Genomic DNA, 27,141 nt, shown 5'->3' on the forward strand with positions numbered 1-27,141 from the left:
CTTTTCTAGCTGGCAACCTTGCAACAGTCTCTTAACTTGTTGCAAAAAGATAAAGATTATCTTAATCGCCAGAACATGGAGCTTAGTGTTCGTTGTGCCCATGAAGAAGATCGTCTTGAAAGGCTTCAGATTCAGCTAGAGGATGCCAAAAAAGCTCGAGAAGAGATGTATGAAAAATACGTTGCGTCCAGGTAAGACACTGTGTTAACTTCTATCAATAGACAAAGTACTATTTCCCTTCTTTCTTAGACAAATCCCATTTAAAAATTTCTGACTAACACTTAAAGAAGTGTTAGTTCCTATCTGTRTAACCAGGAAGAGTAGGATAGTTTGGTGAGGAAGGGTAAAAGAATCTGAAACTCTGAGTGTGTGTGTGCGCGCGTGTGCACTTATTTGTTTTCATGTGTGTTTATATGGTGGGAAAAAATGCCCTTTTTTTTTTTCTTTCTTAAAGTTTTGATATATTTAAGTTTTGATATATTAAGATTGATACATGAAGAAATCCATATTGAAAGTTTATGACAGTTGTGTTCTTACACATGTATGTGAATTTTCTGTGATAGTGGGAAAAATATTTTAAGCACATGTCCTGTATTTTTTTTAATGTGCTGTATTTAGAACTGGAGTATTGGAAAGACATACTGTATACTGTCTTTGGAGTGTAAAATATGTTTAACTTTCACAGATGCGTTAAAGAGGATGTGATATGCAATTATATCTTTCAGACCAGGTATCCAAGCAGTTCTATTCAACTTTTTCACGCAAGTTCAACTGCGCCCTCCTTAATGTTAGTCAGCAAATCTTTGAGATATGGAGCAGAAAACAATGTCATATTCTGCTGTGTATTTAGCCAAATATGTAGTGCTCTACAACAGAATTTCAYGTGTTTCATCTATAGACATTTTATTCAAATTATCCGGTTCATGTTGTTTCCTAAAAGTTAGATGCTAAAGATGYTGTTTGAACATACATCCAATATTTGCATCTAAAATTTGCTGTTATGGATGCTGCTCCTACAGCCATCTTTTTGATTAGCAGTGTCCCTAGAAAAGCAGCTGTGCTTTGAGTGAATGCCCTACGCAGCAGGGTGCAGGAGGCCCAGCTCTGCAGTTGTGCTGCAATCACTGCTTTTTATTTGAATCAGACAGATGGAACTGGAAACAACATCTACATATTTTGTAGATGTCCTTGCATAACTAAGGTGAAATGTAGCCTATGTGACTCTTCTGTAATACAATTAGAAAGATGAAGTGTTATCTAAATGAAAATATAAAAACACTTCATTGAATTTTGGAAGTCATGAGTTATGGAGCTCTGCCCCATATTGCTTATTTGATTTTTTTTTTTAGTATTAAATATTTTTCCTTTACTGGAAAGTAAAGAATATTTTTGGTTGCCAAAGTCAAAAAACATTGTCAATATTAATAACAAGTAATATTTTTATTACTTTTTATTAATTATTATTAATAAAACTTTTTATTTTTGGTGCAGGAATCTTCTGATGCTTGTTTTAAAATCCTTTACATTTTCCTTTACAGGAAAAATATTTCTTTCCTTTCTTTCCTGTATTTTAGGAAAATACAGTAGTACAGTACTTTCCTAAATTTACCTTGTGTGGATTTACCTCAGAACAGCGTTCACATTAGACATTCATTTGGAACTTCTTAAATTAAGTAAATCCTTAAAACTTGCTTTTAAATTGCTCAGATTGACATGATTTTTTAAACCCAAGTCTGCTTCTAGAAATGCACTTGCTATGTAGCTGTGAGAGTCAACACTTGCTTTTCTAGAAAGCCCCTGTGCAACCTGTGTCCTGTACTAATGAGGCAGAGGGGCTCATATTGTCCCTTTGGACAATTTGAGACGTTTTAATGCTTATGCTACATCTGATTCTCTTGTGGTCATAATTCATGATGTTTGATGAGGGAAAAARCAAGCCCAAGTTTTTAGGAACAGAGAATTATTCACCTTCTGATTGCCCTCAGAAGTGGCCACATTGGGGCATATTTTCCTTAGCTAGAAAATGTTAAAGATTTTAGGAAACTCAGAGATTAATCTCCTTAACCTTTAAAAAGAGAAGCTGAAGATTTGGCTGAGATTAGGTCAAGATTAAAGCCAACAGYTCATAGCTACAATCCCAGGAAGTCTTTGTGGAAGCACAGACCAACAAAAAGAAAAAATCTCCCTTATTTTAGGTGCTTAAATGACAATCTGTACCTGCATTAAGGGATGCTCTGATCGTGTTAAGCTTGGTTGGAGTTTATGGATATTAGACCTGGAAGGAAGATCGTAAAGCTTGGAAAAGAGGACAAAACACAACCTGATAAGGCAAAAAACCTCTTTAATTACTGCTCAAACAGACCATAAAGATTGGTTAGGGAAAAAATGAAGGTCATTTACTTTATAGTAGCTTGGTTGATGTTCATTAAAAGGCGGTGATAGACAGTCAAGCAGTGTATCCTTTTCCATGCCATTTATTTATGTTAGTCTTCATAAAGATAATTGCGATATTTAGCTGTCTGCTGGTGACATCACTGTCAGTGTTAAAGACTTTCAGCTTCTTTTAACCTTCCTCAGCAAACTTTCCTGCTTTTATAACAGTCTTGCAGCAAGAGAGGATGTCCCTTGTATTTGCCACAATGATTTTCTCTTTAGTAAGTAGCAGTGGTAGAAGAAAGTTTTTGTTGGCTAAACAGCAAGAAAATGATAGTGGTACTTGCTTTTGTATGTAAGAATTGTATCCCTAAGTCCTGAACTTCAGCATTCCCTTTTTTTTTTCTATATAGTGAGCATATAGCAAAAAAAAACCACAGAAAATTTTAGCGCGGACCCTACATTTCAATACTGTGTGTGTGGCGGGAACCAGGAGTTGTTTGTTTATTTATTTAGATAATCAACTTCTTCACTGTGTCAGAGATTTTCAAATTATCTTACTATGGATGAGGGAGGAGAGATAAACATACAACTCAAATGAAGTTCAGYGCGCCAATAGAAAGCAAATGGAAAATTTGGGAGAATGGGGAAATGGGAGAAAATGCATAGCACTCATTCTAACGTATTTAGATAGTTTAGGGCTTGTGGGTTAGGTGAAACATGTTGGCTAACTTGGAGTACGGAAGTCATAGAAGATGGGGATACTGTACACTTTGGACTCCAAGGGGACTAGAAGACTTTACTTTTGAGCATATGCCTTTATTTCCAAATGTGTAACTTCCTAATGTGATCATTTGTTATCAAACTCAAAGTTAAAAGCTTTGTCAATATTAACAAGAAGTAACTTTTTTTTTTTTGGTGCAGAAATCTTGTCAGGAATCTTCTGATACTTGTTTTAAAAACTTACATAGGTATTTTAAGCAAATTATTTTGTTACATTGACAGGATAGATATCCAGATACCATTTTTGATTTCACAGGTCTTTACAGCTTTGGATCCTCAGTATCATTTTTTTTCTTTTTGAGTGGTCGATTAATATGAATGCTCCTGCACAGGCTGACAAAGAATTTTTGCAAGTGTATTAAGTGTAATGCTGCACAATGATTCAGTGGCAAATTACTTTAATAAAATAAACCCTAAACAGTTTACCATGAAAATCTTAACTTATTCATGCTTAAGTTTTCAGTCTTGGTTATAAGCTAATACGTATTCTAAGTAGTTGAGGGGTGAATGAGTGCAAGCTGAAGTGTAAAATGTAGTACCTGGATATTTAATATTGCAGTTTTGGTATTTTGGCCAATTGTGTTCATAAGAAATTCCTGTTTTCTTATTCATATTTCCAGAGACCATTATAAAATAGAGTATGAAAACAGACTGCAGGAGGAACTGGAACAAATAAGACTGAAAACAAACCAAGAGATTGAGCAACTTCGAAGCACCTCAAAGGAGATGTATGAACGTGAAAACAGGTAGATAAAATGCAGGAAGTAATCTAATTAGGGCAGAAATATCCAAATAATCCCTTTTTATTTATTGATTGATTTTTAGGTAGAAACTTGTTGACTGTCTTTTGAAGAGATGATCAAAATGTAGGAATTTAACTTAAATGTAGGAATTTAACTAAAACTAAAAACTTTATGAAAACTAATACAAAATTACATTGATCCAGAGTATGATATTTCTCTTGAAATAATCCTTGATGTTTGACACTTTCTGTGAAAAGAATGATTTATTAAAACTTATATTCTAGATAAAAAATAGTGGTTTTCAGCTGACTGGAGTAAGACTCATTTGTTAGTTCACACAGAATATGTTGGTTTACATCCCCTAGGGAATGGGCAATAGTTCTGAAACTTTCAGGTGACCAGAAAAGGAGGAGTTGAATCAGAAGGTAAAGCAGAAAAATGAAGAAAATCCAATCAAAAAGATTTAAACCTTTTAAAAATAAATCTAGTTAAGATTGCTTACAGCATTAGAATTTACAATAGTACTGATTGTCCTCTAAATAATTATAAAATTCTTCTTCATGTCCAATAATTATAAAAGTCTTCTTCAAGTCTTCATCCTAGTCCTGCAAAGAACTGCATATTAAACTTGGTGTGTGTTCTTGTTGAATTGTGTGGAATTGTGCAGTGTTACCTGTAAGCCCAGAGGTACCGAAGGGCTTGGGCTCTTGGTGCTGTAATTCTTTTCAAGCTTTTTTTTTTTTTTTTCTTTGTCATTAGGTGTCCCTTTTGTAATGGGAGGAGCACTTAATGACTCATTATTAACTCATTGTCGATCTTTAGAAAGTGACTTGTGTGGAGAAGGAAATGACTGTAGTAAAAGGTATTTGTGGCGTCAGTGTCTCTYATAATAGGGAGCCTTGTTATTACTCTGAAGAAGGAAAAATGAAGAATGTGACTCCTGCTGTCCTCCTGCTGAAGGTTCAGTCAGCTGAAAGGTTCTAATTGAAAAAAATATGTCACTTTATAGCCTTGCAAGTGTAATATGTGTGTGTGCACACATACACACCACTTCTGTATACAAAACTATGTTGCATTATAGAGATTAACTTGATAGTTGGTAGAAATCTGAAAAGTGTCTATATATCATTGAAGAAGTTTTGTTCCTTGTTTTGAAATAATTATTTCTAAAATGTAAATTCTGTAGATTTGACTTTATATTTTGTGGAAAACAGCATATGCTATAGAACTCTAAAAGGTGAAAGTACTAAAAGGTGAAAGTACTAAAAATTCTGCTTTGCAGTCTGAGGTGCACCTCAGTCGTGGCGCACATGCAACCCCAAAGCAGTTTGCAGTGAAAGTGTGTGATGTGGTGAGACACTGGTTGACTGCGAATGAAAGTAAAGATAAGATTTTGGTTTCATCTTCAGGCTCAAAGCATGGTATGATGAGACAGCTGATGTAACATGACCAAAAAGAATTTTCTTACTCCCTATCTGTTTACCAAGCCTCCTAGGCCTGACGTTCCCCTTAAATTGGTGACATTTTACCCATGGATTAACCAGTTTAGGGGGGAATCCAATAAAAAGGTGGGACTTAAATTCAGTTTTATTTCATTAGAGGTCAGTTTCACGTCTTTGGCTGTCACCGTTGTCTATGTTTCCATTAGCAAACATGAGGGAATTCACACAGAATATCGGCATGAAATTTTCCTTAGGACCAAATAACAGCTAATCCAGTGGGCTGAACACTCTTTAGTAGTCTGAGCATGCCAGGTCTCTYGAGCACCTCTTCTGGCTTCTGTCAGTCTGAATAGGATTTGGTTTGCGTGCTTCACAAGTGTTCTGAGGGGCAATTGTGAGGGGTTTGCTTCAAGAACTCCTGTGGATGCCCTTGCACTTCTGCTCCTCATCCCGTTTCCTTTTGCCCACTTTTTTCCTTCCATACACACCCATAAATGTATAGGCAGTAATCCCGCCCCATTTTAGGTGCTTACACTTGCTTGTTTGGTAGGCTTACCAGACACCTGCTAATCCAGGTGACCTGTAGGTATACCTGTSAGATATGCTGGGTTTTACCTTTTAATGTCAGAATGGTGCGTATTTTTCATAACATGTGGGTATCTGGCACAATATCACTCATGTCTGTCTCCCTACTTGAGCAGGGGGGTTGGACTAGATGATCTCTAGATGTCCCTTCCAAATTCAACCATTCTGGGATTCTGTGAAATATGTAACTAGATACGTACCTGCATTGTCCTCTTGACCGAGTGCAGCTCGCTGTGCCTTTTATTCTTCAGCACTCCAGTTGGTAAGCTCTTCAGCTAAGCAAGGCACTTTATTCTCCAAACATACTGTGACCCTATTTTTCATACAGTTCATCCTTTATACCATTTCTTCTACTCTTCAAAATAGGCCATTTCACTCCTCTGCCACATTAATGCCCTGGCCTGCCCACGTGCTTTCTCTTAGATGCTTAACCATTATATAATTCCTAGGTTGAGTCTGATTAACTAATAATCCCTGATGCATGTGTATTGCTTAACCGAGTTATCCAGAAAATATACATGGTTACTATATGGCTCAAATGATCTAGGTAGCATTTGACTTGGCTTAACAACATTTCTTTTACCTCTGTATCTTTTCTTCAAAACTTGACCTATATGTCCACAGCAAGTTCATGTTAAAATAAAATCCATCTGCCTTCCCCCTCCCATGGAATCACTGCACAGCCACATGAGCAACGGGAGGAACTGAAGTAGCAGAGCTCGCTGTGTCTACACTAATGCTTCAGCTTAGATGAGAAAAGTAGTTTTGTAGTGAAGCTCTCCACACYTTTTTGCCCTGTCTTTGCTCGCACCACGGCTTCTGCCTGGATTTGCACTCGATTTCTTTTAGACGAAACTAAATTGAAAGCTGTCTGTAAGTGAGCAGCTAATACATCAGAGCCAGCATTGTCAAGTTCTTTCAAGTGCTTATAGAGTGGGTGCCAAGTCCTCAACAGCCACTGTTTGCTCTGCAAATCTCCTCTTACTCTGCTGCTCTATTGGATAGTGGAGAGGCAGCAGATGAGCCCTGAGTGGTAGTTTTAGCTTATTAACCTGTTGTGCTACAGACAGACTGCAGACTATCAGACTGTTGCCTGTATCATTTTTAACAYAAATGTTAAAGATGTTGCCCTTCATTCACATGAGGCTTCTCTGGCTGGTATAAGTGAAATAGCAGTAATATAACTCACAAGTCCTAACTGATTCTTAATAATAATTTGAAAAAAAAAATACTGATTGCAGTAAAACATTTATGAGTTAATTTATGTCTCTATGCAGATCAAAAATAATGGTATCAATAAAAGACAGCAGTGATATTCAATAACCTACATATGGTGATTAACTAGACAAATCAGTTGTATGCCAAAATATCGTGTTTATGCCTAGCTAATCTCTTCTGGCTCTATCAAAAAAGTTCTTAATCACCTCAGTTACTCACAGAACATCATTCTCCTATTTGTATGTGAAGTACCAAGCAAAAGTATTGGATTCTTTTAAGTTTGTAGGAGGAACTTATTGGAAAAGTAATTTATATTTCTGACCTTTTCACATATTTTTACCAATAGATGAGTGGTTTGATCTTTGTTTTGAGAACATACCTCTACAATGGGTATATATACACGTGTATGTGTGTATATATATATGTGTGTGTGTGTGTGTGTGTGTGTGTAGAGAGAGAGACAGACAGACAGACTCTCTACTGTTCAAACAGGTTTAAAGAAGGTAGAGTTAAAGTCAAGATCAATCAATAGTACTCTAATCTTAGAAGTAAAATTAACTTTTTCCCAACAGATACTTGACAGATTATTTTTTCCTTTCAGAAATTTGAGGGAAGCAAGAGATAATGCTGTAGCTGAAAAAGAAAGAGCAGTTACTGCTGAAAAGGATGCTCTGGGGAAATACGATCAACTCTTAGAACAGTAAGTRTCTTAAAATACCTACCGTACTGAACGGTTAATTATATTTATAGCAGCAGAGTTTTAGTAAGGATGAATGACTGGTTGGGTTTTTTGGTTCTATAAAATAAATAAATTACAGAAATGATAAGTTAGAAATTTAATTTGCTGGTGCAGTAACAGTGTGAGTATTTAGCTCTTCAGTCCTGTAAAGACACACAAATATTATTATGAAAACAATATTTTCCAATGTTTTCAATTAATATTTTTTTACTTTTTGTAAAATGTGACTAGAGAGCAGTTTTTCTGTCCGAACTCTTTTTCTTGCTATGTGCTTTTGTTACTGTTGTATCTACCCAGTCTTTCATAACCRACATATAAAGTGTGGTGTCTGTACAGTTTTATTTATGTATTTATATGGAGAAGGAAACTGTAGCTGATGCTTTGCTATTTAAGTAGTCTAATGTTTTTTTCTGTAGCACCTTGGCTACACCTTTTGTGAATTCAGAACTGTTTTATTAACTGTGATAAACTATGAGGTGGTTTAGGCCTGTGGTAGTTCAGGCGTAATCGAAGCTCTTTAGGGCAAGTTCGTTGCAGGTCCTTAATTCTGGACTTTATTTATGTTTAAATGACATCTCTAAAATGGAAAGGTCAGTGCATGAAGCAGTAGTGCCACTTAGTCACTTATTCAAAGAAAGTAGCTGATGTGAATTTTCTTGTTCAGACGTGTTTTTAATTGCAGACAGTAATCTGTCAAAATACTGTTAACTTAAGCATGAACATTAATTATTCTTAGCCTTTATTTTTTTTTCTGCTGAATCCTAAATTGCAGGAGAGGTATTCCTGGTGAATTAGCATTATCCCAGCATAGGCACAAAGAATGCCGGGAAAAGCTGATCACATTAGTCACGCAAAATAACGAGGGTGGTTCTGGAGGCAGAAGAGTGGGTCAGAGGCCCTCATGTCCACACTGCTCGTTTCAGGGGGCTCACTTCAGATTCATTCTCGTTTGTTGGGCTATGGGCTGAGTGTTTTTTAGTGTTTCAAACATATTTTAGGTGTTCTTGACTCTCAGAAAGGAATTTACTTGGCAAATTCAGAAATGATTCCCCGATGCAAAGCGAAGTGTGCGAAGTGGAGACAGGCAGGACATTGGCTTCAGAATGGCTCTCTTTAAAGCAAGCTGAAGGGCTAATGGAAGCGCAGYCAGTGTTTCCTTCGGATGCACTCCTGGATTTCCTGGTGCTATGCAGCTCCCACATATCATTAGTAAACTGACAGTCTGAAAAAGTAAATTTAGCCTATGGTAACTTGAGTATGCACATTTCCCTGGATTTTATTATCTGTTATTATTTATTGTAGCAACTTTATCATTCTTAATGTATTTATTTTTAAAAATGAACACCATGTAGGAATTACCTTTTGCTTTTGTTGTATTTGCATTCCTACTGTGTGTCCTGAGTGGGGAGGATACCCTGCAGTTAGAAACACAGGAAAACATTTTGAAGATTTTAAATAGCAAGCCTCACAGAGCGGGCGGCTGGGAGGGAACCCAGAAAATGTATTAAAATACCAGGTAGTCTCCAKGGCTGAAACACCCAGGTCTTGGTCATCCTGTAACTTTTTATATTGCTGAACTCTTTAGTTAGAGTGATGGAGAGTTTTACTGTAAGTGCTTTGTACAGTTTCTTGGGGATTCAGGAAAGTAGATTGTTCTTCAGATTTTGCATTTCTTTGTGGTCTGATTGAAACAAGATTTGTTTCAAACCATAATGGTTTTGTATTTCAGTTCAGGGGCAAGAAAGACTCCTCCTTTGCTTTTTTTCTTGAATATAGGTCTCCTGCTTTAAAACTCCCTTTTAACCATAGTGCAGGTATCAAGACTGCTTTTTTCTTTCTTTTTTTTTTTTTTTTTTTTTTTTTTTTTNNNNTTTTTTTTTTTTTTTTTTTTTTGTTTTCCGCGTTCCAAATGTGCTTAATCTGAGTAAATGAAATGCAGGGCAACAAACTGGCGTGATGAAATGGAATAAATGCCTTAATTTAGAAGGTGCCAAATCCCGAGGTTACTATGAACAGCAATGTGGTTCTGGGGAACAAAATCTTTCCTACTACTGGCAAAACCCCCTAAGAGAAAAGTGAAGGTATCCCCTGTGAAGGGAATACCCGTGTTGTCCAATTGCAGATTTAAGTGATTGTAGCAGCTAGTTCTATTTTATTGAAAACAGGGTGACTCATCCTGGTTACTACTGGTATCATAATGTGTATAAACAAACACGTTTGAAAGCCTCAGAAGTACCTGGAATGTTGACCGGCCTGAATGGTGRTTGAGTGAAGCTCCTGGCAACTCTTGTGATCGGCAGTGTAACTAATACCCCATTTTCTAGTCGAGCGCAATTATTATCATTTTGCTCACTGATGTTTATAAGATGAGTTTTTGTAAACAACTGTTTACAAATGTCAATCAAATTCGGAGGRGATAATGCTTGTGTTGTATTTTAGAAAGAATCTGCTGTTGCTGCCTTGAAGTAGATCCCTGTAGGACATGAATACAGAGTTTTTGTTGCTGTCTTTGCCCTTTAGAGCTGTGGAGTCTGTGTGAGGAGGCACGTTTCGGTTACCCGTGGCAGCACAAGCATTTACTGACTTTCTATTTCGAGTTAAACCATGGTGTGTGTCACACTCGTGCTAGAGAAAATTGGTATCCAGCTGGAAACGTTTTCAGGTCATTTTAAATTGGTGGTAGTGTGATTATGACTTTTAGCAGGTTTTTAGAAGCTATATTGACTCAAATGAATGTGCTGAATCAGGCGCACAATTCTGTAATGGTTCGATCTTCTACTATACTGTGATGTATTATGACACTAAATATGTGCTAATTTTCCAAGTGCTCATGCTGACTGCTAATCTCTTACTCATTTCTCCTTTCAAAAAAGATAACTGAAAAGTGGAAGAAACACAACCTGGTTTCATATTGCTTTTTAGTAGTGATTAAGTTTTCTAGTTTCCAGTAGAGGGTAAAGTCAAATTGACTTGTTTCATGAGATGGGGTATTCAAATCACACTCTACTGTCTAATATAGGATGAACTCAGAGGAGAGCGTTTTGCCTCAGGGGACACCTACAAGAGCCATTTCTTGTCTTTGATTGTTTACTTCCTTAAACTTTAAAGAAATATCATTTCCTTTTCTAGGATCCACTGCTCTATCAGTGAAAACTGGCTAATGATTTCTAAAATTACTGGGAACAAAATGGGCATTTTAGGGCACTTATAGTGGGTGCTGTAATTTAGAAAACCTCAGTTTTATTAGGAAAAAAGTCTCTTGGGATTTAAAGTTCCTGTCTTTCCTGTCTTTTGAAAGTCAAGATATTTCTMATGTGTAGGATTACTTTTTTTTTCCTTTTTTTTCCTTACTTGAATAGGTGCAGGTGTTCAAAGGGCACTTGTTCAAAACTACATTTTTATAGTTTTGAGAATTGTTATAAACTGCTGGATTGAGTAAAGTCAAGGTGATGGCTAAAAAAGAAACTTTGAAGTTTCTTGCTCAAAGATTTCAAAAGACCTTGAATTATTATGTCACAATTTCTGRCTTAATGTATAGCTTAGCTTTTTAGAACTAGTATATAGGCAATGGATAAGCTGCAAAAGAGGAAAAAAAACACGAAACATTAGGAGTAATTTTAATGGCTCTATTCACAAGTATCTTTCACAAAAACAGAAGATGAAAGTCATTGACATTTGTTGATAGCAAATGTGCTTATGGTTTGTAAATTGGGAGAGAAAATGGGCTACTGTTCACCTAGGTAATGTTTTTCTCTTCAGTCAGCTGCAAGGCATTTGCATAATTTGGGGGTCTTTATTTGATCTGTGAATTCTTATTACTTGATTCTTTTTTCATATTTTTGTGTTCTTCATAGCTACAGTTTGTTTTCAGGTTTCACTTGAAAGTGAGTCAACCTCACCTAGTTACCTAACATTAGTCATCCATCTTAATCTTTTTGAATGATTCTAGAGGATTATTTTAGATGAGAAGGTAATTGTAAATGCTAAGGAGCACATATTTATTCAGTAAATCTATCCAGTCGCTCAGTGTACAGGAATCTTATGATTAGATCACCACTTATTGCATTCTACATTCATTTTTAAAAGAAACATTAATTAATTGCCTTTCATTAATGTGTTTTTATAATCGTGATGTTGCTGACTGCAATCACAACATTCTAATCACAATATTATTAAGTCAATATATTCGAGTGCTGGACTTACTGCTAATATTTAAATAAGGGCCCATTTTTTCTTCAAGGATGTTTGTAAAAATGAGTTCTTAAATAAAAAGATGTATGCCCTAATTTCTGGCAAAATGTTTCCCATTGCTTCAGCTGCTATAACCTTACATAAAACTGACTGCCACAGCTCTGTGCTCCCTGCACATCAGCATTTCTCATGGCTGCTCCTTGTGTGTATGAAGAGCTTTGGAATCCCTTGAGTTGGAACACTGTGTGCCTCTTGAGAATGACCGGCACTCAGCACCTTCAGTTTGAATTAACTTCATTAGTATTTTCTAAAATACTTTGCTACTGTTTTATTCATTGTGAATCGTTTAGTATGATTTGTGTATGTAATTTTGATGTCTAGGATTCATATCAGAACAACGCTGAGTCCGATGCTGTCATTGCCAGACCTTAAGAACCTTACCTAGATTTCTCCCCTAATCAGTTTAATTACAGGTTTCCAATGAAAAAAATGCAATTATCTCTTCTCAGAATTGGCCAATGACAGGACAAGGGGCAATGGGTACAAACTGAAATACAGGAAGTTTCATGCCCATGTGAGGAAGAACTTCTTTCCTGTGAGGGTGCCAGAGCCCTGGCACAGGCTGCCCAGGGAGGCTGTGGAGTCTCCTTCTCTGGAGATCTTCCCAACCCGCCTGGATGCMGCCCTGTGCCCCGTGCTCTGGGTGTCCCTGCTGGAGCAGAGGGTTGGACTGGATGRTCTCTAGAGGTCCCTTCCAACCTCAAACATCTGTGATTCTGGCATCTTTTTGTTCTGATGAGAAAGTTGATGACAAGATCAGTAGAACAGTAAAATATAGTTAATGTAGAAACTACTAAAAGAYGGACACCCTATTGGAAACTCGGAATCAATACAAAGCAGGCAGTAAAAAGATGAGAAGTGGTATGGTGAGGAATAAACATTCATTTCTAGAGATTGATGGTTCTGATTCATTTATAAGCCATTGAAGAAGCAATGAAATCCATAACAGAAACAATTCTGTGCATCAGTAACTGCTGCAGAAATGGTTAGGAAGGCTGCTAAGCTYTTTTCATTTTATTCTGTGTATACATTTACTAAGACTTTATATCTTAATGGATCATTTTAAACTGCTSTCTGAGTTCGCTGTCCTTCACCTGTGTTTCTGCTTAAAAAGCTGTCATGTCTCCAAGACTACTTCAGATTGCATTATAGTGGGAATTGTCTGCTCAATTTTCTTCCCAAAGATTTTTTTCCTTTGCATGTATTACATGAGTACTTAACGCAAGATACCTCTTCTGACTTCATAAGAACCTAAAGATGCAAATTAAATGTAAAATACATTAAGCATTAAAAACTTGAATATTTGAATTTGGAAGGCCTAAAGGACTAAMTTTTTTTTCCCCTTGAGTTAGAGTTTACCATCCCAGAGACTAGCATAGTAATGTACTGACTATAATTTTGATACCAAAAAGTCATCATATGTAGTCATCAAAAATGAGATTTTTTTTTTCCAACTGGTATATAGGGGAAGCTTTCTGGTGAGCAGATGGCTTCTGGACAAATTCTGCCTGGAACCTGATGTCCAGGTATCAGTATAAAGAATTTTTTTCTCTTGGTTAACATTTTGGTAGAGTCAGTACAATATTAACTGTATCTTCCCTGTAAACTGTAATATCATTATATTGGTAGCAGAGAGATCTGCATAGTCTTGACTTGAGCTGCATAGGTATTTATATTTTAAGACTTAGAATTCATGACTTCTTAAGGTGTTTGTGGTGGTGTGTGGTATTTTTTTTCTTTGTTTCTTACTGGAAGTAACAGAAGTAGTYGGCGGCATGCCCTTATGGCCAAGAAGGCCAATGGGATCCTGGCCTGCATCAGGAGGATGTTGCCAGCAGGTCAAGGGAGGGGATCCTGCCCCTCTGCTCAGCTCCGGTGAGGCCGCACCTGGAGTACTGGGGGCAGTTCTGGGCTCCCGTGGACAAAAGGGATGTGGAGCTTCTAGAGGGGGTCCAGCGGAGGGCAACRAAGATGATGCTGTGACTGGAACATCTCTCATATGAGGAGAGAGTGAGTGAGTTGGGCCTGTTCAGCTTGGAGAAGAGAAGGCTCAGAGGAGATCTGATTAACGTGTATAAGTTCAGGAAGGGAGAATGTAGGGAGGAAGGGGCCAAGCTCTTCTCATTGGTGGTCAGTGATAGGACAAGGGGCAATGGGTATAAGTTGAAGCACAGGAAGTTCCATCTCCAAGTGAGGAGCAACTTCTTCACTGTGAGGGTGCCAGAGCCCTGGCACAGGCTGCCCAGGGAGGCTGTGCAGTCTCCTTCTCTGGAGGTCTTCCCAACCGGCCTGGATGCCGCCCTGTGCCCCGTGCTCTGGGTGTGCCTGCTTGAGCGGGAAGGTTGGACTAGATGAGCTCTAGAGGTCCCTTCCAACCTTGAACATTCTGTGATTCTGTGAAGTAATGAAAATACCTAGAAAAGAAGATAGAAGAATATTAAAAATGGAGACTGATGACTATATTTTCCTCAGTTGATTTGAATATACTTGAAATACCAAGCAAAAAGAGAAAGTTTGTTTTAGTTAATTTAGTTAGCTGGTCTGAGTATATATGTTGTGGTAGCTTAAAGAAGCCTGCGCGCTTGCTAGGTCATACCTAGTGATCTTTGGTCGTTTAGTAATCAGGACTGCAGATTTTGCAGATAGCATTTCTCTGAATGAACAGCCTAAGCACTGTAACCAGTCACCTCTTCATTGAAATTGTCTTTATAGTGTGTTCTAGACAGAGAATTATCAATCCTAAGGATCTGGGCATTGATATATTAGGGTAATGGCAGGCCCTTCCAAGCTTCATTACATCTGAAAGTCAGACTGTGAAGTTTTTCCCATTAACCTGGAAGATATAAGAGATATACATGCAGCTCTAGAAATATTTTAATTTAAGTTTCTCTGCCCCATTTCCTAGGAAATACTTTTAACAAAATAAGATGGGAAGGATGGTTTGGGAAGGTTATAACACCAACACATCCTCATATCATAAAGAAGTTTCTTAAGCCTATAAAATATGCATTTTCAGTTTGCTAGCATATTTCTTCCCGAGCAAAGTCCTCTACCTTAAGATTTGAAGATAGGTAAAGGTAAAATTTGAAAGTTCTGTAATAACTAAAATGCTGAGTGCCAACAATAGCAAGGAGTTTCTCAAGTCTCTAGGATTTTTGCAGGAGTGGGAAGACTGCAAATGGACTGTTGTCTTTTAAGAACAGCTTCCAAAGGGATTAGAAGCTCCTTCAAAGAGACACTTTATGATTCAAGGTTGCTGCTGCTTGGTCTTCGTGCCTCTCTTGAGCTAGAGGGGAGAGACGCCCACGGCAGCCCGTGGTCCTGCCGTGGCTGCTGGTGCCGCTCGYACACGAGCGTGGGGCTGGGATCCCTCCCCGCGGCTTCGGCTCCGAGTCCCGACGGGATGAGTGAGGAGCTGCCGCACTGAGCTCCTTGTGAGCGATGTTTTGGGTGCCAGAAGTTTACATGGGCCCAAAGGGAGAACGAGGAAGATCCGAGATCAATTGGAGAACTGCATAACGGGTAGCAGTCGTAGCCAACTCAGGAAATTCTTGAACTGAAAACAGTTAGATTGTGATGGGAAAGGATTAGGAAGAAGGGTACCCAGGCACTCATCTCGCTCTCTATAAAACATGCACTCTCAGCCACTGCTAAAGACAAAGCTATCAGGCTACGTGGGCTTTTGGTGTGCATCATTAYAGCTCTTTCACAGAGGACAGAAGTGGTAAAACAGTGAGAAATTTCTAAGCTTGCTGTAGCTAAATGACTGCTGTCAATTTAAAAAGTCTACACCAAATGTAATAATACGTGATATAAATAAAAATAGTTATCCGAAGATGAATTTCATGCGGGAGGGTGTTTTCTTTATTTTTACTTTCTTATTCATATATACTAGTTTGGGTTATGTGTGCAAATAACTTTTCTACAGTGCTTTTAAGCTCTTTGTGTTTGAAGAATTAAACTTCTATGTGAAGTCTCTAGTAACATTATGCAGCTAAAAACAGTAACCCCTCATTGGCAAATGCAAATAGAAGCTGCTTGCAGGAAATGCCAAGTACACAGCTCTTAGAATAGGGGAGGAGAACAAGTCACAAATAGCCAGATGACCATAGTAAAAGCAATGATTATTAGTTGCATATGTCTACTAAAACTAAATACTATGTTTTCTATTCAGCAGCTAACTTCTAAAAGCCAGGAATCTTAYATTTTCTGTAAATATTTTGATATTTACATGAAGTCTGTTTACATAATATTATGTTTCAGTGTAATGTCTTCCTTTAATAGACTATTGTAAATAAGATAACATATCGTAAATAGCACAGCTGAAAATGCAAATCACTGAGCAAGTGTTGATGTAGGGGGGTGACTTTGTGTAGCCTGATATGCATCTGACACAAAAATAGGTACAAAAATATGCGTTTAAATATACATACATATGTGTATATATATATATACACACACACACAAACACAGAGAAATCAGTTGTCTCGGGTGACTATGATTTTTCAATCACTTGTTTAATGCTTATAATTTTCTAGTGTTTCATCAGATGACTGGGATTATGAATGTTCTGTTGTRTAATATGATGGCTTATACTTCCTTATTGCATTAAATGACCCACAGCCTTTTTATTACCCATTTGGTAGGTGATATGTCTTTTTAGTGTGTGTGTGTGTGTATGGGGGGGGCGGGGAGTAGGGTCTGCTTTTTATGTTTTTGGCTTGCATGTTACTCAGAACTGACATTCAGTTTGTGTAGTATCTGGCATCACTGCCAGTCTTTAGATAGTCCCTCCATCTCCTAGTATTCTGTTGTTGGATGTTGGGCTATGTAAAATGCAAACACTGTAGGCTAGAAGTTATAAAGCAAAATAATAATAAAACAGTATGTATTATAATTCCTAAGGTATGAATAGGAGGTATTGTGTAAATGGTGTTTTATATGCTTGTTTTCAGTGTGCTTATTTTTGTAAAAAGAAACCAAAKTATTTTGACAAAAGAGCACATGCAGTTAAGAACAAACTGAACTACTGCCAGCATAGACTTCTACAGTTCTGCTGCTTCAATACCACGGGTTTCTTAAGTATTCTTAAATATTCTTAAGTATTTCACTAAATAGTCTTAAGGAAAGGACCCCCTGAGTTGTTTTTATAAACATACTACCAAAACACTGTGTATCCATGAACCACGGTGGTTTAGGCTGTAAATTACAGGGAGCTGTTTGCCCTTGGCCTTAGTCCATCCAGTACTGAGTACTTCTAATCATACTTAATTACACTGAGGACTTCCCTAAGAGGAGGGACTGTTTGACATTTATGTGTAGAGCTAACAGCTCCTTTAACCACTCTTTCCATCCTTGCTGGGTGGAAAGGATGGATCACTTCTCTTGACTTGCTGGCAGTGCTCTTCCTGATGCAGTCCTGGGTACCACTGGCCGTCTTTGCCCTTAGCAAGGGCACGTTGCTGGCTCCTGGTCAGCGTGCTGTCCAGCAGGACTCCAGGTCATTCTGTGCAGAGCTGCCTTCCTGCAGTCGGACCCGCAGCCTGTGCTGCTGCGTGGTCACTGATCCCTAGCTCTGCATTTTGTTGAAGTTCCTGAAGTTCCTCTGATAGTAAAGACCTGCAACACTGTCACTTACATTCTCTACTCAGCCTGTTGTCCACTCCTAGGCACAGACCGTGCATTCCAGCTGTTCTTTACACGAAGGCTGATACCTCTTCTCCCTTTCCTGGCCAGTCCTCGCTGGAGAGCCTGTCTACATCCACTGCAGCCTTTCAGTGGCTTTCACACGAGCYATCCCACCAGGTCTCTGTGAAATCACCCAGGTGAAGTTGGAATCCGTGTTCACAGCCTGCTCAGCCAGGGTGCCAGGGCTTKCCAGCACATCCCTGCCTTCTGGATACCCGAGGCATAGTCATGTGGCAGTGCATCCTGTCACGGAGCCACGGGGGCACATGGGACACGTAGGCCTAGGGACACTGGCAGGATTTTAGTACTTGGAGTCATTTGTGATACCAGTGAGTGTAGAGGGGTGTACTCTTATAGAGAGAAACAATTGCTGACAAACAGAATTTTAGCAAGACCTTTAGCAAGTCCCCTGAGAGGGAACGTGGTGGGAGTTTCCTTGTGGCRGGAGCGAGAGGGGAGTGCTCTACGAAAGCAGGTATGCTGGAGAGCTAATGATAACTAATAAGAAACAGGATTTGTAAATCCAGGGCAGGTTCTCCTGCATGCTGGGAATGCTGCTCCTATGAACTCTCTCTGTCCATCCCTTTCTTGCAGTCCCTGGGTGCTAGCAAGCTTTTTATTTACTTGTAAGGAATCTAAAGATGGCTTTGCAGAGACAGTCCTGCAGAGTCCCTTTGTGAAACACGCAGGTAGGATTCTTGTGAATGTGCACCCTAAAAAGTACTCCGTAAGCAAAATATGCCCATAGTTCAAAGCAGCTTCACAGTCAGACAATAGGTATGCATATGGGCAGCATAACTCAAGGAACAACTAACTGAAGGTAGGTAACCTCGTTTTCCATCAAGTGGCAGTATAGTTGTAAGAATAAACCTAACTGTATAACCTAGGCTCCTTTGAGGTGAGGCTTAGACATTATGTAAAGCACTGCACATTTCAAACACTTTAGTCTTTTCATAAAGAGTTCAGTTTCRTAGTAAATGTGCATGTTTGCACGTGTAAATCTATTTTTATGTCTTCCAAATTATACTAGATTTTGTATATATGCTTGATATGTACTAGGTATTATCAACATGCTGCAACTCTTAACTGATACTTTAAAAGAAATATAACAGYGTATATATACCTATATATTCTGTCCTAACTTTGATGTGGAATTTGTCATSTAGAATGATTTTCATGGATATTCTATTTGCTTAACGAAGATTTTCATTGCCACAGGCAAGCAAATATAAACTATGCATTGATTCATCCTTTTGAAAAATTTGTTGAATATTCACTATGATTTCTCCAAGATCCTAACGTGCCTCCTCTSAGGAATGTAATCGGATTATAAGGTGTAAGATAGTTCAAGAAATTGCATGTTCCTATTTTACCTTGCTTGTGTTGCTGGTGTCACCAGAATTGGTTGGGTGGTGGAGGAGAGGTGGAAGGATTCGTCCTGTTCGGATCCCTATGGAAAAGTGAGGAAGCCTTGCTAGTACAAACTAGTATTGTAGGTAGATGAAGTTACCTGTAAGCCCTGGTCCTTCTCTTGGATTCACACCTCCAAGCTGCTCTCACAGTATGCTTTGTGTGGACTGTTTCTATTTGCAGTAAGGAAGAACAGTGYGAATGACCTAAAACTCTTGTACGCCTGTGAAATGGCCAAAAYTACGTGGAGTCAAGGATGCATACCTTAATTCTGAGATCTTTAAAGCTGAAACTTTATGAGGAAGTATGTTATCTTTTGATCTGATRCATGCTCATCTAGGACATTTGTTTTCACAGGTAGTGTACTTTTTGGAAGCTTGTGGGACTATATCCTTTATTACATTCTGTTCCCTGGTTGCAAGTTGTGAAATCTGGGTCTAATTTCTGTTTATGTCAAAATTCTGCATTCTTTTTTCAAGTGTTCTATGGTTAAATTCCAGGATTATTTCCCTGGAGCCAGTTAGCTACCTCTTTTCAATACAGGAACATCTTAAAGCAGTGTATTTGCTACAGCCTATTTGCAGTGTGAGAGTATATAGCTGAACAGAAGGTAGCCTATSGTTTCCAGGTTAGAAGAGAGCTACTTTATGGTAATTTGTTTGCTGGCCATGTGCTCCTTCTCCTCCCACCCCTCCTTGTTTTTTTCATAAATAATCAACTGCTGCTTTTGTACCTCATCTCAAATGGTTATCTGTTTACACAGAACTGTATTAAACAGTTTTATTTTATCCATTAAAGTAAGCAAAAATGATAATTGCAACCCTTTTTACTGCTAAATTGCTATCTCTTGTCAAAATTGATTTGTGGATCATTTTTAAATATACTCTTCACATTTATCTTTGTAAGTCTCTTTTGTAATGCCAGCTGTCTAAATCTGTTCATAAACTTCAGTTAAAAGAAACATATTTTCCATGATTATTTTAAAATATAATGTTTACTGGAAGGGAAGTCTAGTGAATTCCCACAGATGAAGTGTGAGTGCATTTCTCCCACTTGTAAATGAGTTCTTATTTCCTACAGCACATATTCTGGTACCACAATGAGTCATTTTCAACATGTTTTAGTTTAGCTCYTAAAACATTTAAAAACTTGGCAGATTCATGTGAATGAATGTTGCATCCAGTGTTAGAAACTGCTTCCAAGTATTATTGTACTAATATGTTGACTGTGACTAGAACTTGCAGAATGCAGAAGTGTCCTTTGTGATAAGCCTAAAAGCATTTGCTCCCCCCCTTTTTTCTCTCAAGRAAAAAAAAAACATTAGTCAACTGTAGTGCATTTCCTTTAAACCTATCTGTAAAATAGGGAGAATACTTTTGTAAAGGATTCTAAGGCTGATAGACAAAAGTATTGTACATGGAATATATTAGCCAGACAAGCAATGGCTTCTTTTTCATATATGAACTTATTTTTTCATTTTTTTCTTAGTTTACAAATAAATATCTGTATTTGAATGGTATTTTTATGGTTATATATTCCGTTCTGTACTTCAATACATTCCCTAGCATGCCACCTTGATGATATAAATATTAAAACTGAAGTAGTTTATATGATGAAAAGGTAGTTAAGAAAAATAGGAGTGGGGTGGGAAGAAGACAAGACCACCAGTGAATGGCAAAACTGAACACATTCAGATGAAACAATGCAATCATCARTGTTTCATTTGTGAGAAAGTGTGGTTTTGTTGATGATTTAAAATACATTTTTCTAAGGATTTTTTTTATCTTGGCTTGTGGAATGTGGAGCTGAAGTTTTCAGCTCATCTTCAGAGTGGACATCTGTGTGTGGCTGACTGAGTAGTTCAGCTGGCTACTTAACTAGAACCCTGTTAACCTAAATGGGGGCTTGGATACTTTGCTCACGTGTTGATACCTGTGCTTAGACATGCTCATACATTTCTGCACTCTGGGTTTGAATTTCATCCTACATTTTCTACAATTATCGGCAGCATTTCTTTTGTTTAATATAATCTGCACAAGAGAGATTTCTTTGCAAGTCTGTGATTCTTCTCTGTCCCAACTGTAACCATCTGTATGTTGTTTGTAGTGCAAAACCATGTTATCAGGAAGTTATTGTAATGACCAACATGAAAGATCTCCTTTTTATTAGACTCAGAAGAGGATGAGAAAGACATTTAAAATATTTAAAACTTGGATTGCATTTTCACTTTAAAAGTTTTTTTTTTTATTTTCATTTTAAAAGTTTCCTGGAATCTCTTTTCCCTCAGCTGTGTGGAGTAACATATTTAGGAAACTTAGCTTCACAACCCTTTCCTTCCCATTTGCCCCCCTCAGCATTGGTCTTAAATATATTTAACTTTCTTTCAAGGATAAAAAGAGAGGGAGAGGCTATGGTTAGAGGATCAAAAGTCTTTTACTTATTTTGTTAGACCAAGCACAATGCATTGTCCTCCTGTCATTGTGTGTAAGTTTAGTCAGACTTTCAAAAGCTGATGATAAGAAAGGCAAAAGAAATAAGGAAGATGGGGGAGTGCAGAAAGATGAAATACAAAGAAAAATGGTACAAAGAAAGCGATAGCAGAYGTAAAAATTTTTCTTAGTGGGATCAGCTGAAGGTAGAATATGCTGTAATGAGCCTCCTCTTTGGAGACTAAACCACACACATAAAGAATGAAGTTGCATGAAGCGATTGCATGGAAGGGAAGTAGGGATTGGTTGGTCACTGTAGACTGTGTTTCTTCTTCTGCTGTGCACTTGCTTCTGTATAGCTGTTGAATTTAACTAATTTACATGTGTAGTGGTTACTACAAACTTCTTCCAGTTTTGATGTTTTCCAGATCGTTGTTTGGCTAATACTTTACCACAGCCCTTGAAAACCCCTCTCAGAGTTCTTAGTGTGTACCACAGTTCCAGAGTCATCTTCGTTCTGAAGTAACTTTTTAGGTAATAGACTAATAGATATTTTATTACTTTGGATGATTTCAATCACGGATTTCTGAGAAAAAGCAGGTAAAAGCAACATGGATTGCAGTACAACTTTTGCTRTGACTGGCATCAGTCTTGTCTAAATATAGGTGCCTGTATATGGATGAAATTAATCTTTTCTGTAAGGTGCCCCTCTGWTGCCCCTCTGTTAACTTCTAACAAGAGTCTTCTGTGATAACTCAGATGTAGACACCTTCATTATAAAAACCTGAAGCGAAATGATCAACACTTACTGCCAATAATCCTGCCAATTAATTTCAGCAGACTGAATTACAAGTAACACCAAAAAATGTTTACAATAATGCGGGAGACTGAGGAGGGAAATGACCTCAGGCCTGAGGCCTGCGCCTCATGAGGCTGAGAGAGCTGGGCCTGTGCAGCCTGGAGAAGAGAAGGCTGAGGTGGGACCTGATCAGTRTCTAAAATACCTCAAGGGAAGGAGTGAGGAGGATGGGGTGGCCTCTTTTCAGTGGTGGGCACTGATAGAGGMAACGGCCACAAACGGAAGCACCAAAAGTTCCATTTAAGGAAAAATTTCTTGACAGTGAGGGTGCCAGAGCCCTGGMACAGGCTGCCCAGGGAGGCTGTGGAGTCTCCTTCYCTGGAGATCTTCCCAACCCGCCTRGRTGCCGCCMTGTGCCCCGTGCTCTGGGTGTCCCTGYTGGAGCAGGGGGTTGGACTGGATGGTCTCTAGAGGTCCCTGCCAACCTTAGCGATTCTGTGAGGGGTATCCTACCTGTCTTTACTGAGTTCAGCATAACCTGGTTTCTTAGTTTTACTTTTTGGCACTTTTACACTTGTCGTATTACCGAGTCTTCTGAGCATTATGAAGCTTCTACACTTAAGCATGTATCAGATATTGATCATAAAACTGAATGATTTTGTTTTGAGGCATRATAAGCTTTATGATTCAACCCTGCTATTTTCCATGATTAGGAAGGATTTTCAGTAAACAAGTTTAAATAGATTATGCAGGTCTACTGTTGTGATTACACAGAGGATTCACTGAGGCTTCCTCAGTGAAACCGTGGRCTGTGAGAAGGCAACGTGCTCCTTTCAGGCTTCCAATCTTAGCTGTCCTGTGTTACTGGCTGTCCTGGTTACTCTTAGCAAGTTCACACCTAAATGTATTAGCCTAAAAAAAGGGCAGTGAGGACAGGAAAAAAAGAATGATAATACGGTTTTTGTAATATAGAATATATGCAAGTCTCTTCGGGTCTAAATGTCAGACAACACTATTAAAATATTTCATAACTGCTTAAAATGGAATTCGTTATTGATCGGTGCAGATTCTGCACATGACAAGTATTTTCCGACAGTTTCTCATACTGATACCTAGAGGCAAATTTCCACATGACTGTRTTCCGCTGAAGTCTTAGCAATATCCCCTGTTCCCAAGCACCACCTAACCTTGGAGACACTTGAAATMAGTTTGTGCTCCAACTTGGAGCGCCTCTAAAGAGAGGTCCCCGTGCCTGCTCGGAAGTCTCTGATTTGGAAAGCTAAATGCTTATTTTGATATAAGTAGGGAGTTGCCTGAACTGTGCTCAAGTCTCTGAAGGGCCTGGTTTTATTAKCTCATGGCTAACTCGGTGAAAAGGGCTGAGTTCATTCGGAGCCATGTTAGGAGAGGAGGGGACGGCTGGGCCTGCGTTCCGCTATCCGCCTGGTGCTTCCTGCGCTCGCGCTGCCCTTTCAGGCCTCCGGTCTTTTCCCGCCTCAGTCTCCTGCGTTACTGCAAACATCCTTTGGTGCTACCTGTAAGTCAGTCTGCAGAAATTAATGGGCAAGATTATTGGCAGTAAATGTTGATGTACATAATGCGCGTTTTAAGCAAAGTATCAGAGGAGACAAAAACTGAATTAGCTTTTTGGTTCTGAGAAAGCTAGTCACACAAGCATATGTATCATGAAAACAAAATTAAAATACAACTTTTAGAAAGAGATTTTTAGCTGTTTCAATTACTTTTTTTTGTATTTCTTTTTCCATGACAAAAATAAATTCTACAAATGTGAACAATGGCAATAAAAAGTTAAACGCAAGGCTTACAAGCGAAATTCTGAGAGAGAGCCTTCAGGATCAGTGATTGTTTTGCCATCACATGTAACCTTCCTCATAAATTAAGCTCTGTTCTTGGATAGAATTTTAATCTCTGCTCTAAATATATTTTTTCCTGGTATATAACCAAGTAGTCCTGATGCCATATTGCTATTTAAAGTAATAGTCTACAAATATCAGTTGTTCTCTTTCTCATCTTTTCACTGCTAATCACATCTCAGTCAGTTGTTATTTTCCCAGATAATAGCGTATCACCCTTTTTATGGGATGGACCCTTTGTTGCTTCGAACATCCAAGTGGCACTTACTGGCATCTGTGTTAATCCTGACCTGATCTTCCTTCCACACAACTAGCCGGAGTTATGAGCAGTGCCCCGTGTAACTTCTTCCTGCAGTATCTTGTATGATAGCCCTGTTTCCACTAGATGTAGTTCATGCTTCCTGGGAACCTATTTGCCACAGTGACTTATATTGACACTGTATTGCTTTCTGTGATCATAAAGTGCATCTAGATTCTTTTCCTTAGTGTCTTCTGCCTTCCAAGCTGCTAGATCCAGGACAGAAAGAGCCAGAGCCTCAGATTTCTAGCCCTGCACCGAGTCCTCATTTTATATATGTGTTCTGTGGTTTGGTGAATATGCTGTTTGTGTAGATTCTGTCACACTGCTCAGCAAATCACCTTTCTGTAAGAATATGAGGTTGTTGCCTCCAAATACGGACTATGAGGTACAGCTGACCTCAAAAATGTACAGCACATTTTACTGTATTTAGTACAGTAAAAAAGATAACTAGTTCTATGGTGTTGTAGTGAAAGATGGGGTCATATGAATGTCAGGAAATCAAAGTTGTACAGACATTTCATAAAGGAAGCATCTGAAACATTTTAAAATGGGATTTAGAAAATTTGGTGGATGTAAAATACAGCTATTTTATGTTAGCCAGGTAAGTGTAGATTGACTGGAAGGTTTTGTTTCTCCTGTACTTTTTATTTAGCGGTTACTAATCTTAATTAAAATGTAAATGTATAGAGGCTATATTATATGATTCTGATTACAAATGGTGCATTTACTGGTGTGTCAGTGCACTCCTATGGAATGACAAATTCAGATAAGTTTATATATATAAATGTATGACCACTGAAAAAGGTTATCTTTGCTAATCTCATCTATGCGTGCATTTGAATATAATTTTTCTCTATTTAAATATGGTTAGGAAATAGCCATTTGTTATTACCGCCACATTAATACTAACATACTTAATGGTCTTTTTAAAAACAATCATCTGAAATTCTAAATTATTACGTGTTTGAGAGTTAGAACCATGATATATTTCCCCAAGTATGTTTCTGCTGAGGGAATATAATGAAGGAATATAATATAACAACTCCTAAAATATATATATATATATTTTAAAAAGGTAAATCTAAGGTGGTTGTGCTACATGAAAGAATAGTTCTRTCAGCGAGACAGTGATGTATATAAATGTTTCTATTTTCCTTTTGTCCTTTCACATTGTAATACATTTTTCAGAGATTTGATCTTTGGTGCACACTTTGTGTATATCACTAATGCAGTRAAGATATAATAATACTTCTAGAAGGCTTTGAGAAAATAATTTTTATGCAACCCAAAAAGAAGACACCCAGTTTTATTATTTAAACTGAATGATGAAAAACAACAATACATTTTCTTCATGTTAGTGGGGAAAAAAACCACACTTTAAGTATGGGAGACAGCTGTAGAAAAACTTATTTTCTCTCCTTGAATCATTTCAACACGTTATTTTTCTAGTGGTCTCACTTTTTTGGAGAGCTGTTTTGCTCTTTGTTCTTTGGAATGGGCCCAGTTTCTATCTTTTCCTTTTTCTCTGTCTTTTTTTTTTTTTTCTTTCCCTTTTACCCTTTTTTTCCTTTTTCACTTTTGCCGCTTTTTTAAATCTCTTCCCTTTTTCTTTTCTTCCTATGTGTGTGTGATTTTCATGTCAGTGAGAAATGTAGAATAGGAATTACAATTGACATTAGAGTCCTGGAAACTTTTGTTCAGAGGAAGAATGGGAACAGAGTACTGAGAGTTGCTTCACTTTCTTGTTTGTAACTCAACGGATAAAGTCTGATTAAAAATATTGGCAATAGCAGTAGACTTTTTTATAAAATAAATCCATAAAATAAATCTATAAAATAAATGCATATGCAAGTTTAAATTCTTCTTTTGATTCACCAATTTTATTTAATTTCTTATCCACAAAGCTTGTGGCCCTATTTTTGCCTTAATGAGAGTATCACGTGCTTCAGTAGACTGTTTATTAATCTCATTGCATGCCTTATTTGATCATGATACGAGAGATGCATTGAATTTCTTTAAACACATGCTTTAGATTCCTATAGATCTGTAGTGCAGTTGTTGAACATACTCTGCATTTTTAAAGAAGCAAAAAAAATTGCTCGCATTCATAAAAGAGCTGGCTTCCAAGCCAAGAATGACAGATGCTCTTACAGCTGAGAAATGAAGTGCTATAGGAAATCCCTCAAATGGTAGGTAACTTGGGTCAAAGCAAAAAAGTGAATTTAAGATGCTTTATGTAGTTTGAAGGTAGGGATATTTGAGGTGCTAATGCTGGTTATACAAACCATTAAGTATTATATTCCAATTCAGTAAATCTGCAATATCTGAATAAAATAAATGTCTGATTTCTGCTATTATTAATTTAAAATGCACCTCATTTCTTGCATTTCTTGTTTTAAGAAAATATATTTGCTAGAAGTCTTTAATTGTTTGTATTTTCATGTTGTAGAGTGTGTGTAAATGATAGTATACCAAGCAATGGTGAAAAGGAGAGTTGTCTCTACAT

The 27,141-nt window shown here is 37.8% G+C and overlaps 1 protein-coding gene across 2 annotated transcripts in view; it reads left to right on the forward strand.

Moving 5' to 3' along the window:
• Positions 1-27,141, forward strand: part of PIBF1 (progesterone immunomodulatory binding factor 1) — a 102,514-nt gene that overhangs the window by 19,220 nt on the left and 56,153 nt on the right. For both annotated transcript variants that reach the window (XM_026044526.1, XM_026044527.1), the window contains exons 7-9: positions 10-191; positions 3,777-3,902; positions 7,746-7,844. In XM_026044526.1, the coding sequence (XP_025900311.1) occupies positions 10-191; positions 3,777-3,902; positions 7,746-7,844 (407 nt within the window). The remainder of the gene's footprint in view (positions 1-9; positions 192-3,776; positions 3,903-7,745; positions 7,845-27,141) is intronic.

The sequence above is a fragment of the Nothoprocta perdicaria genome, unplaced genomic scaffold (genome assembly GCF_003342845.1).
Source record: "Nothoprocta perdicaria isolate Ctin4 unplaced genomic scaffold, notPer1 scaffold_37, whole genome shotgun sequence".
Lineage (NCBI taxonomy): Eukaryota > Metazoa > Chordata > Aves > Tinamiformes > Tinamidae > Nothoprocta > Nothoprocta perdicaria.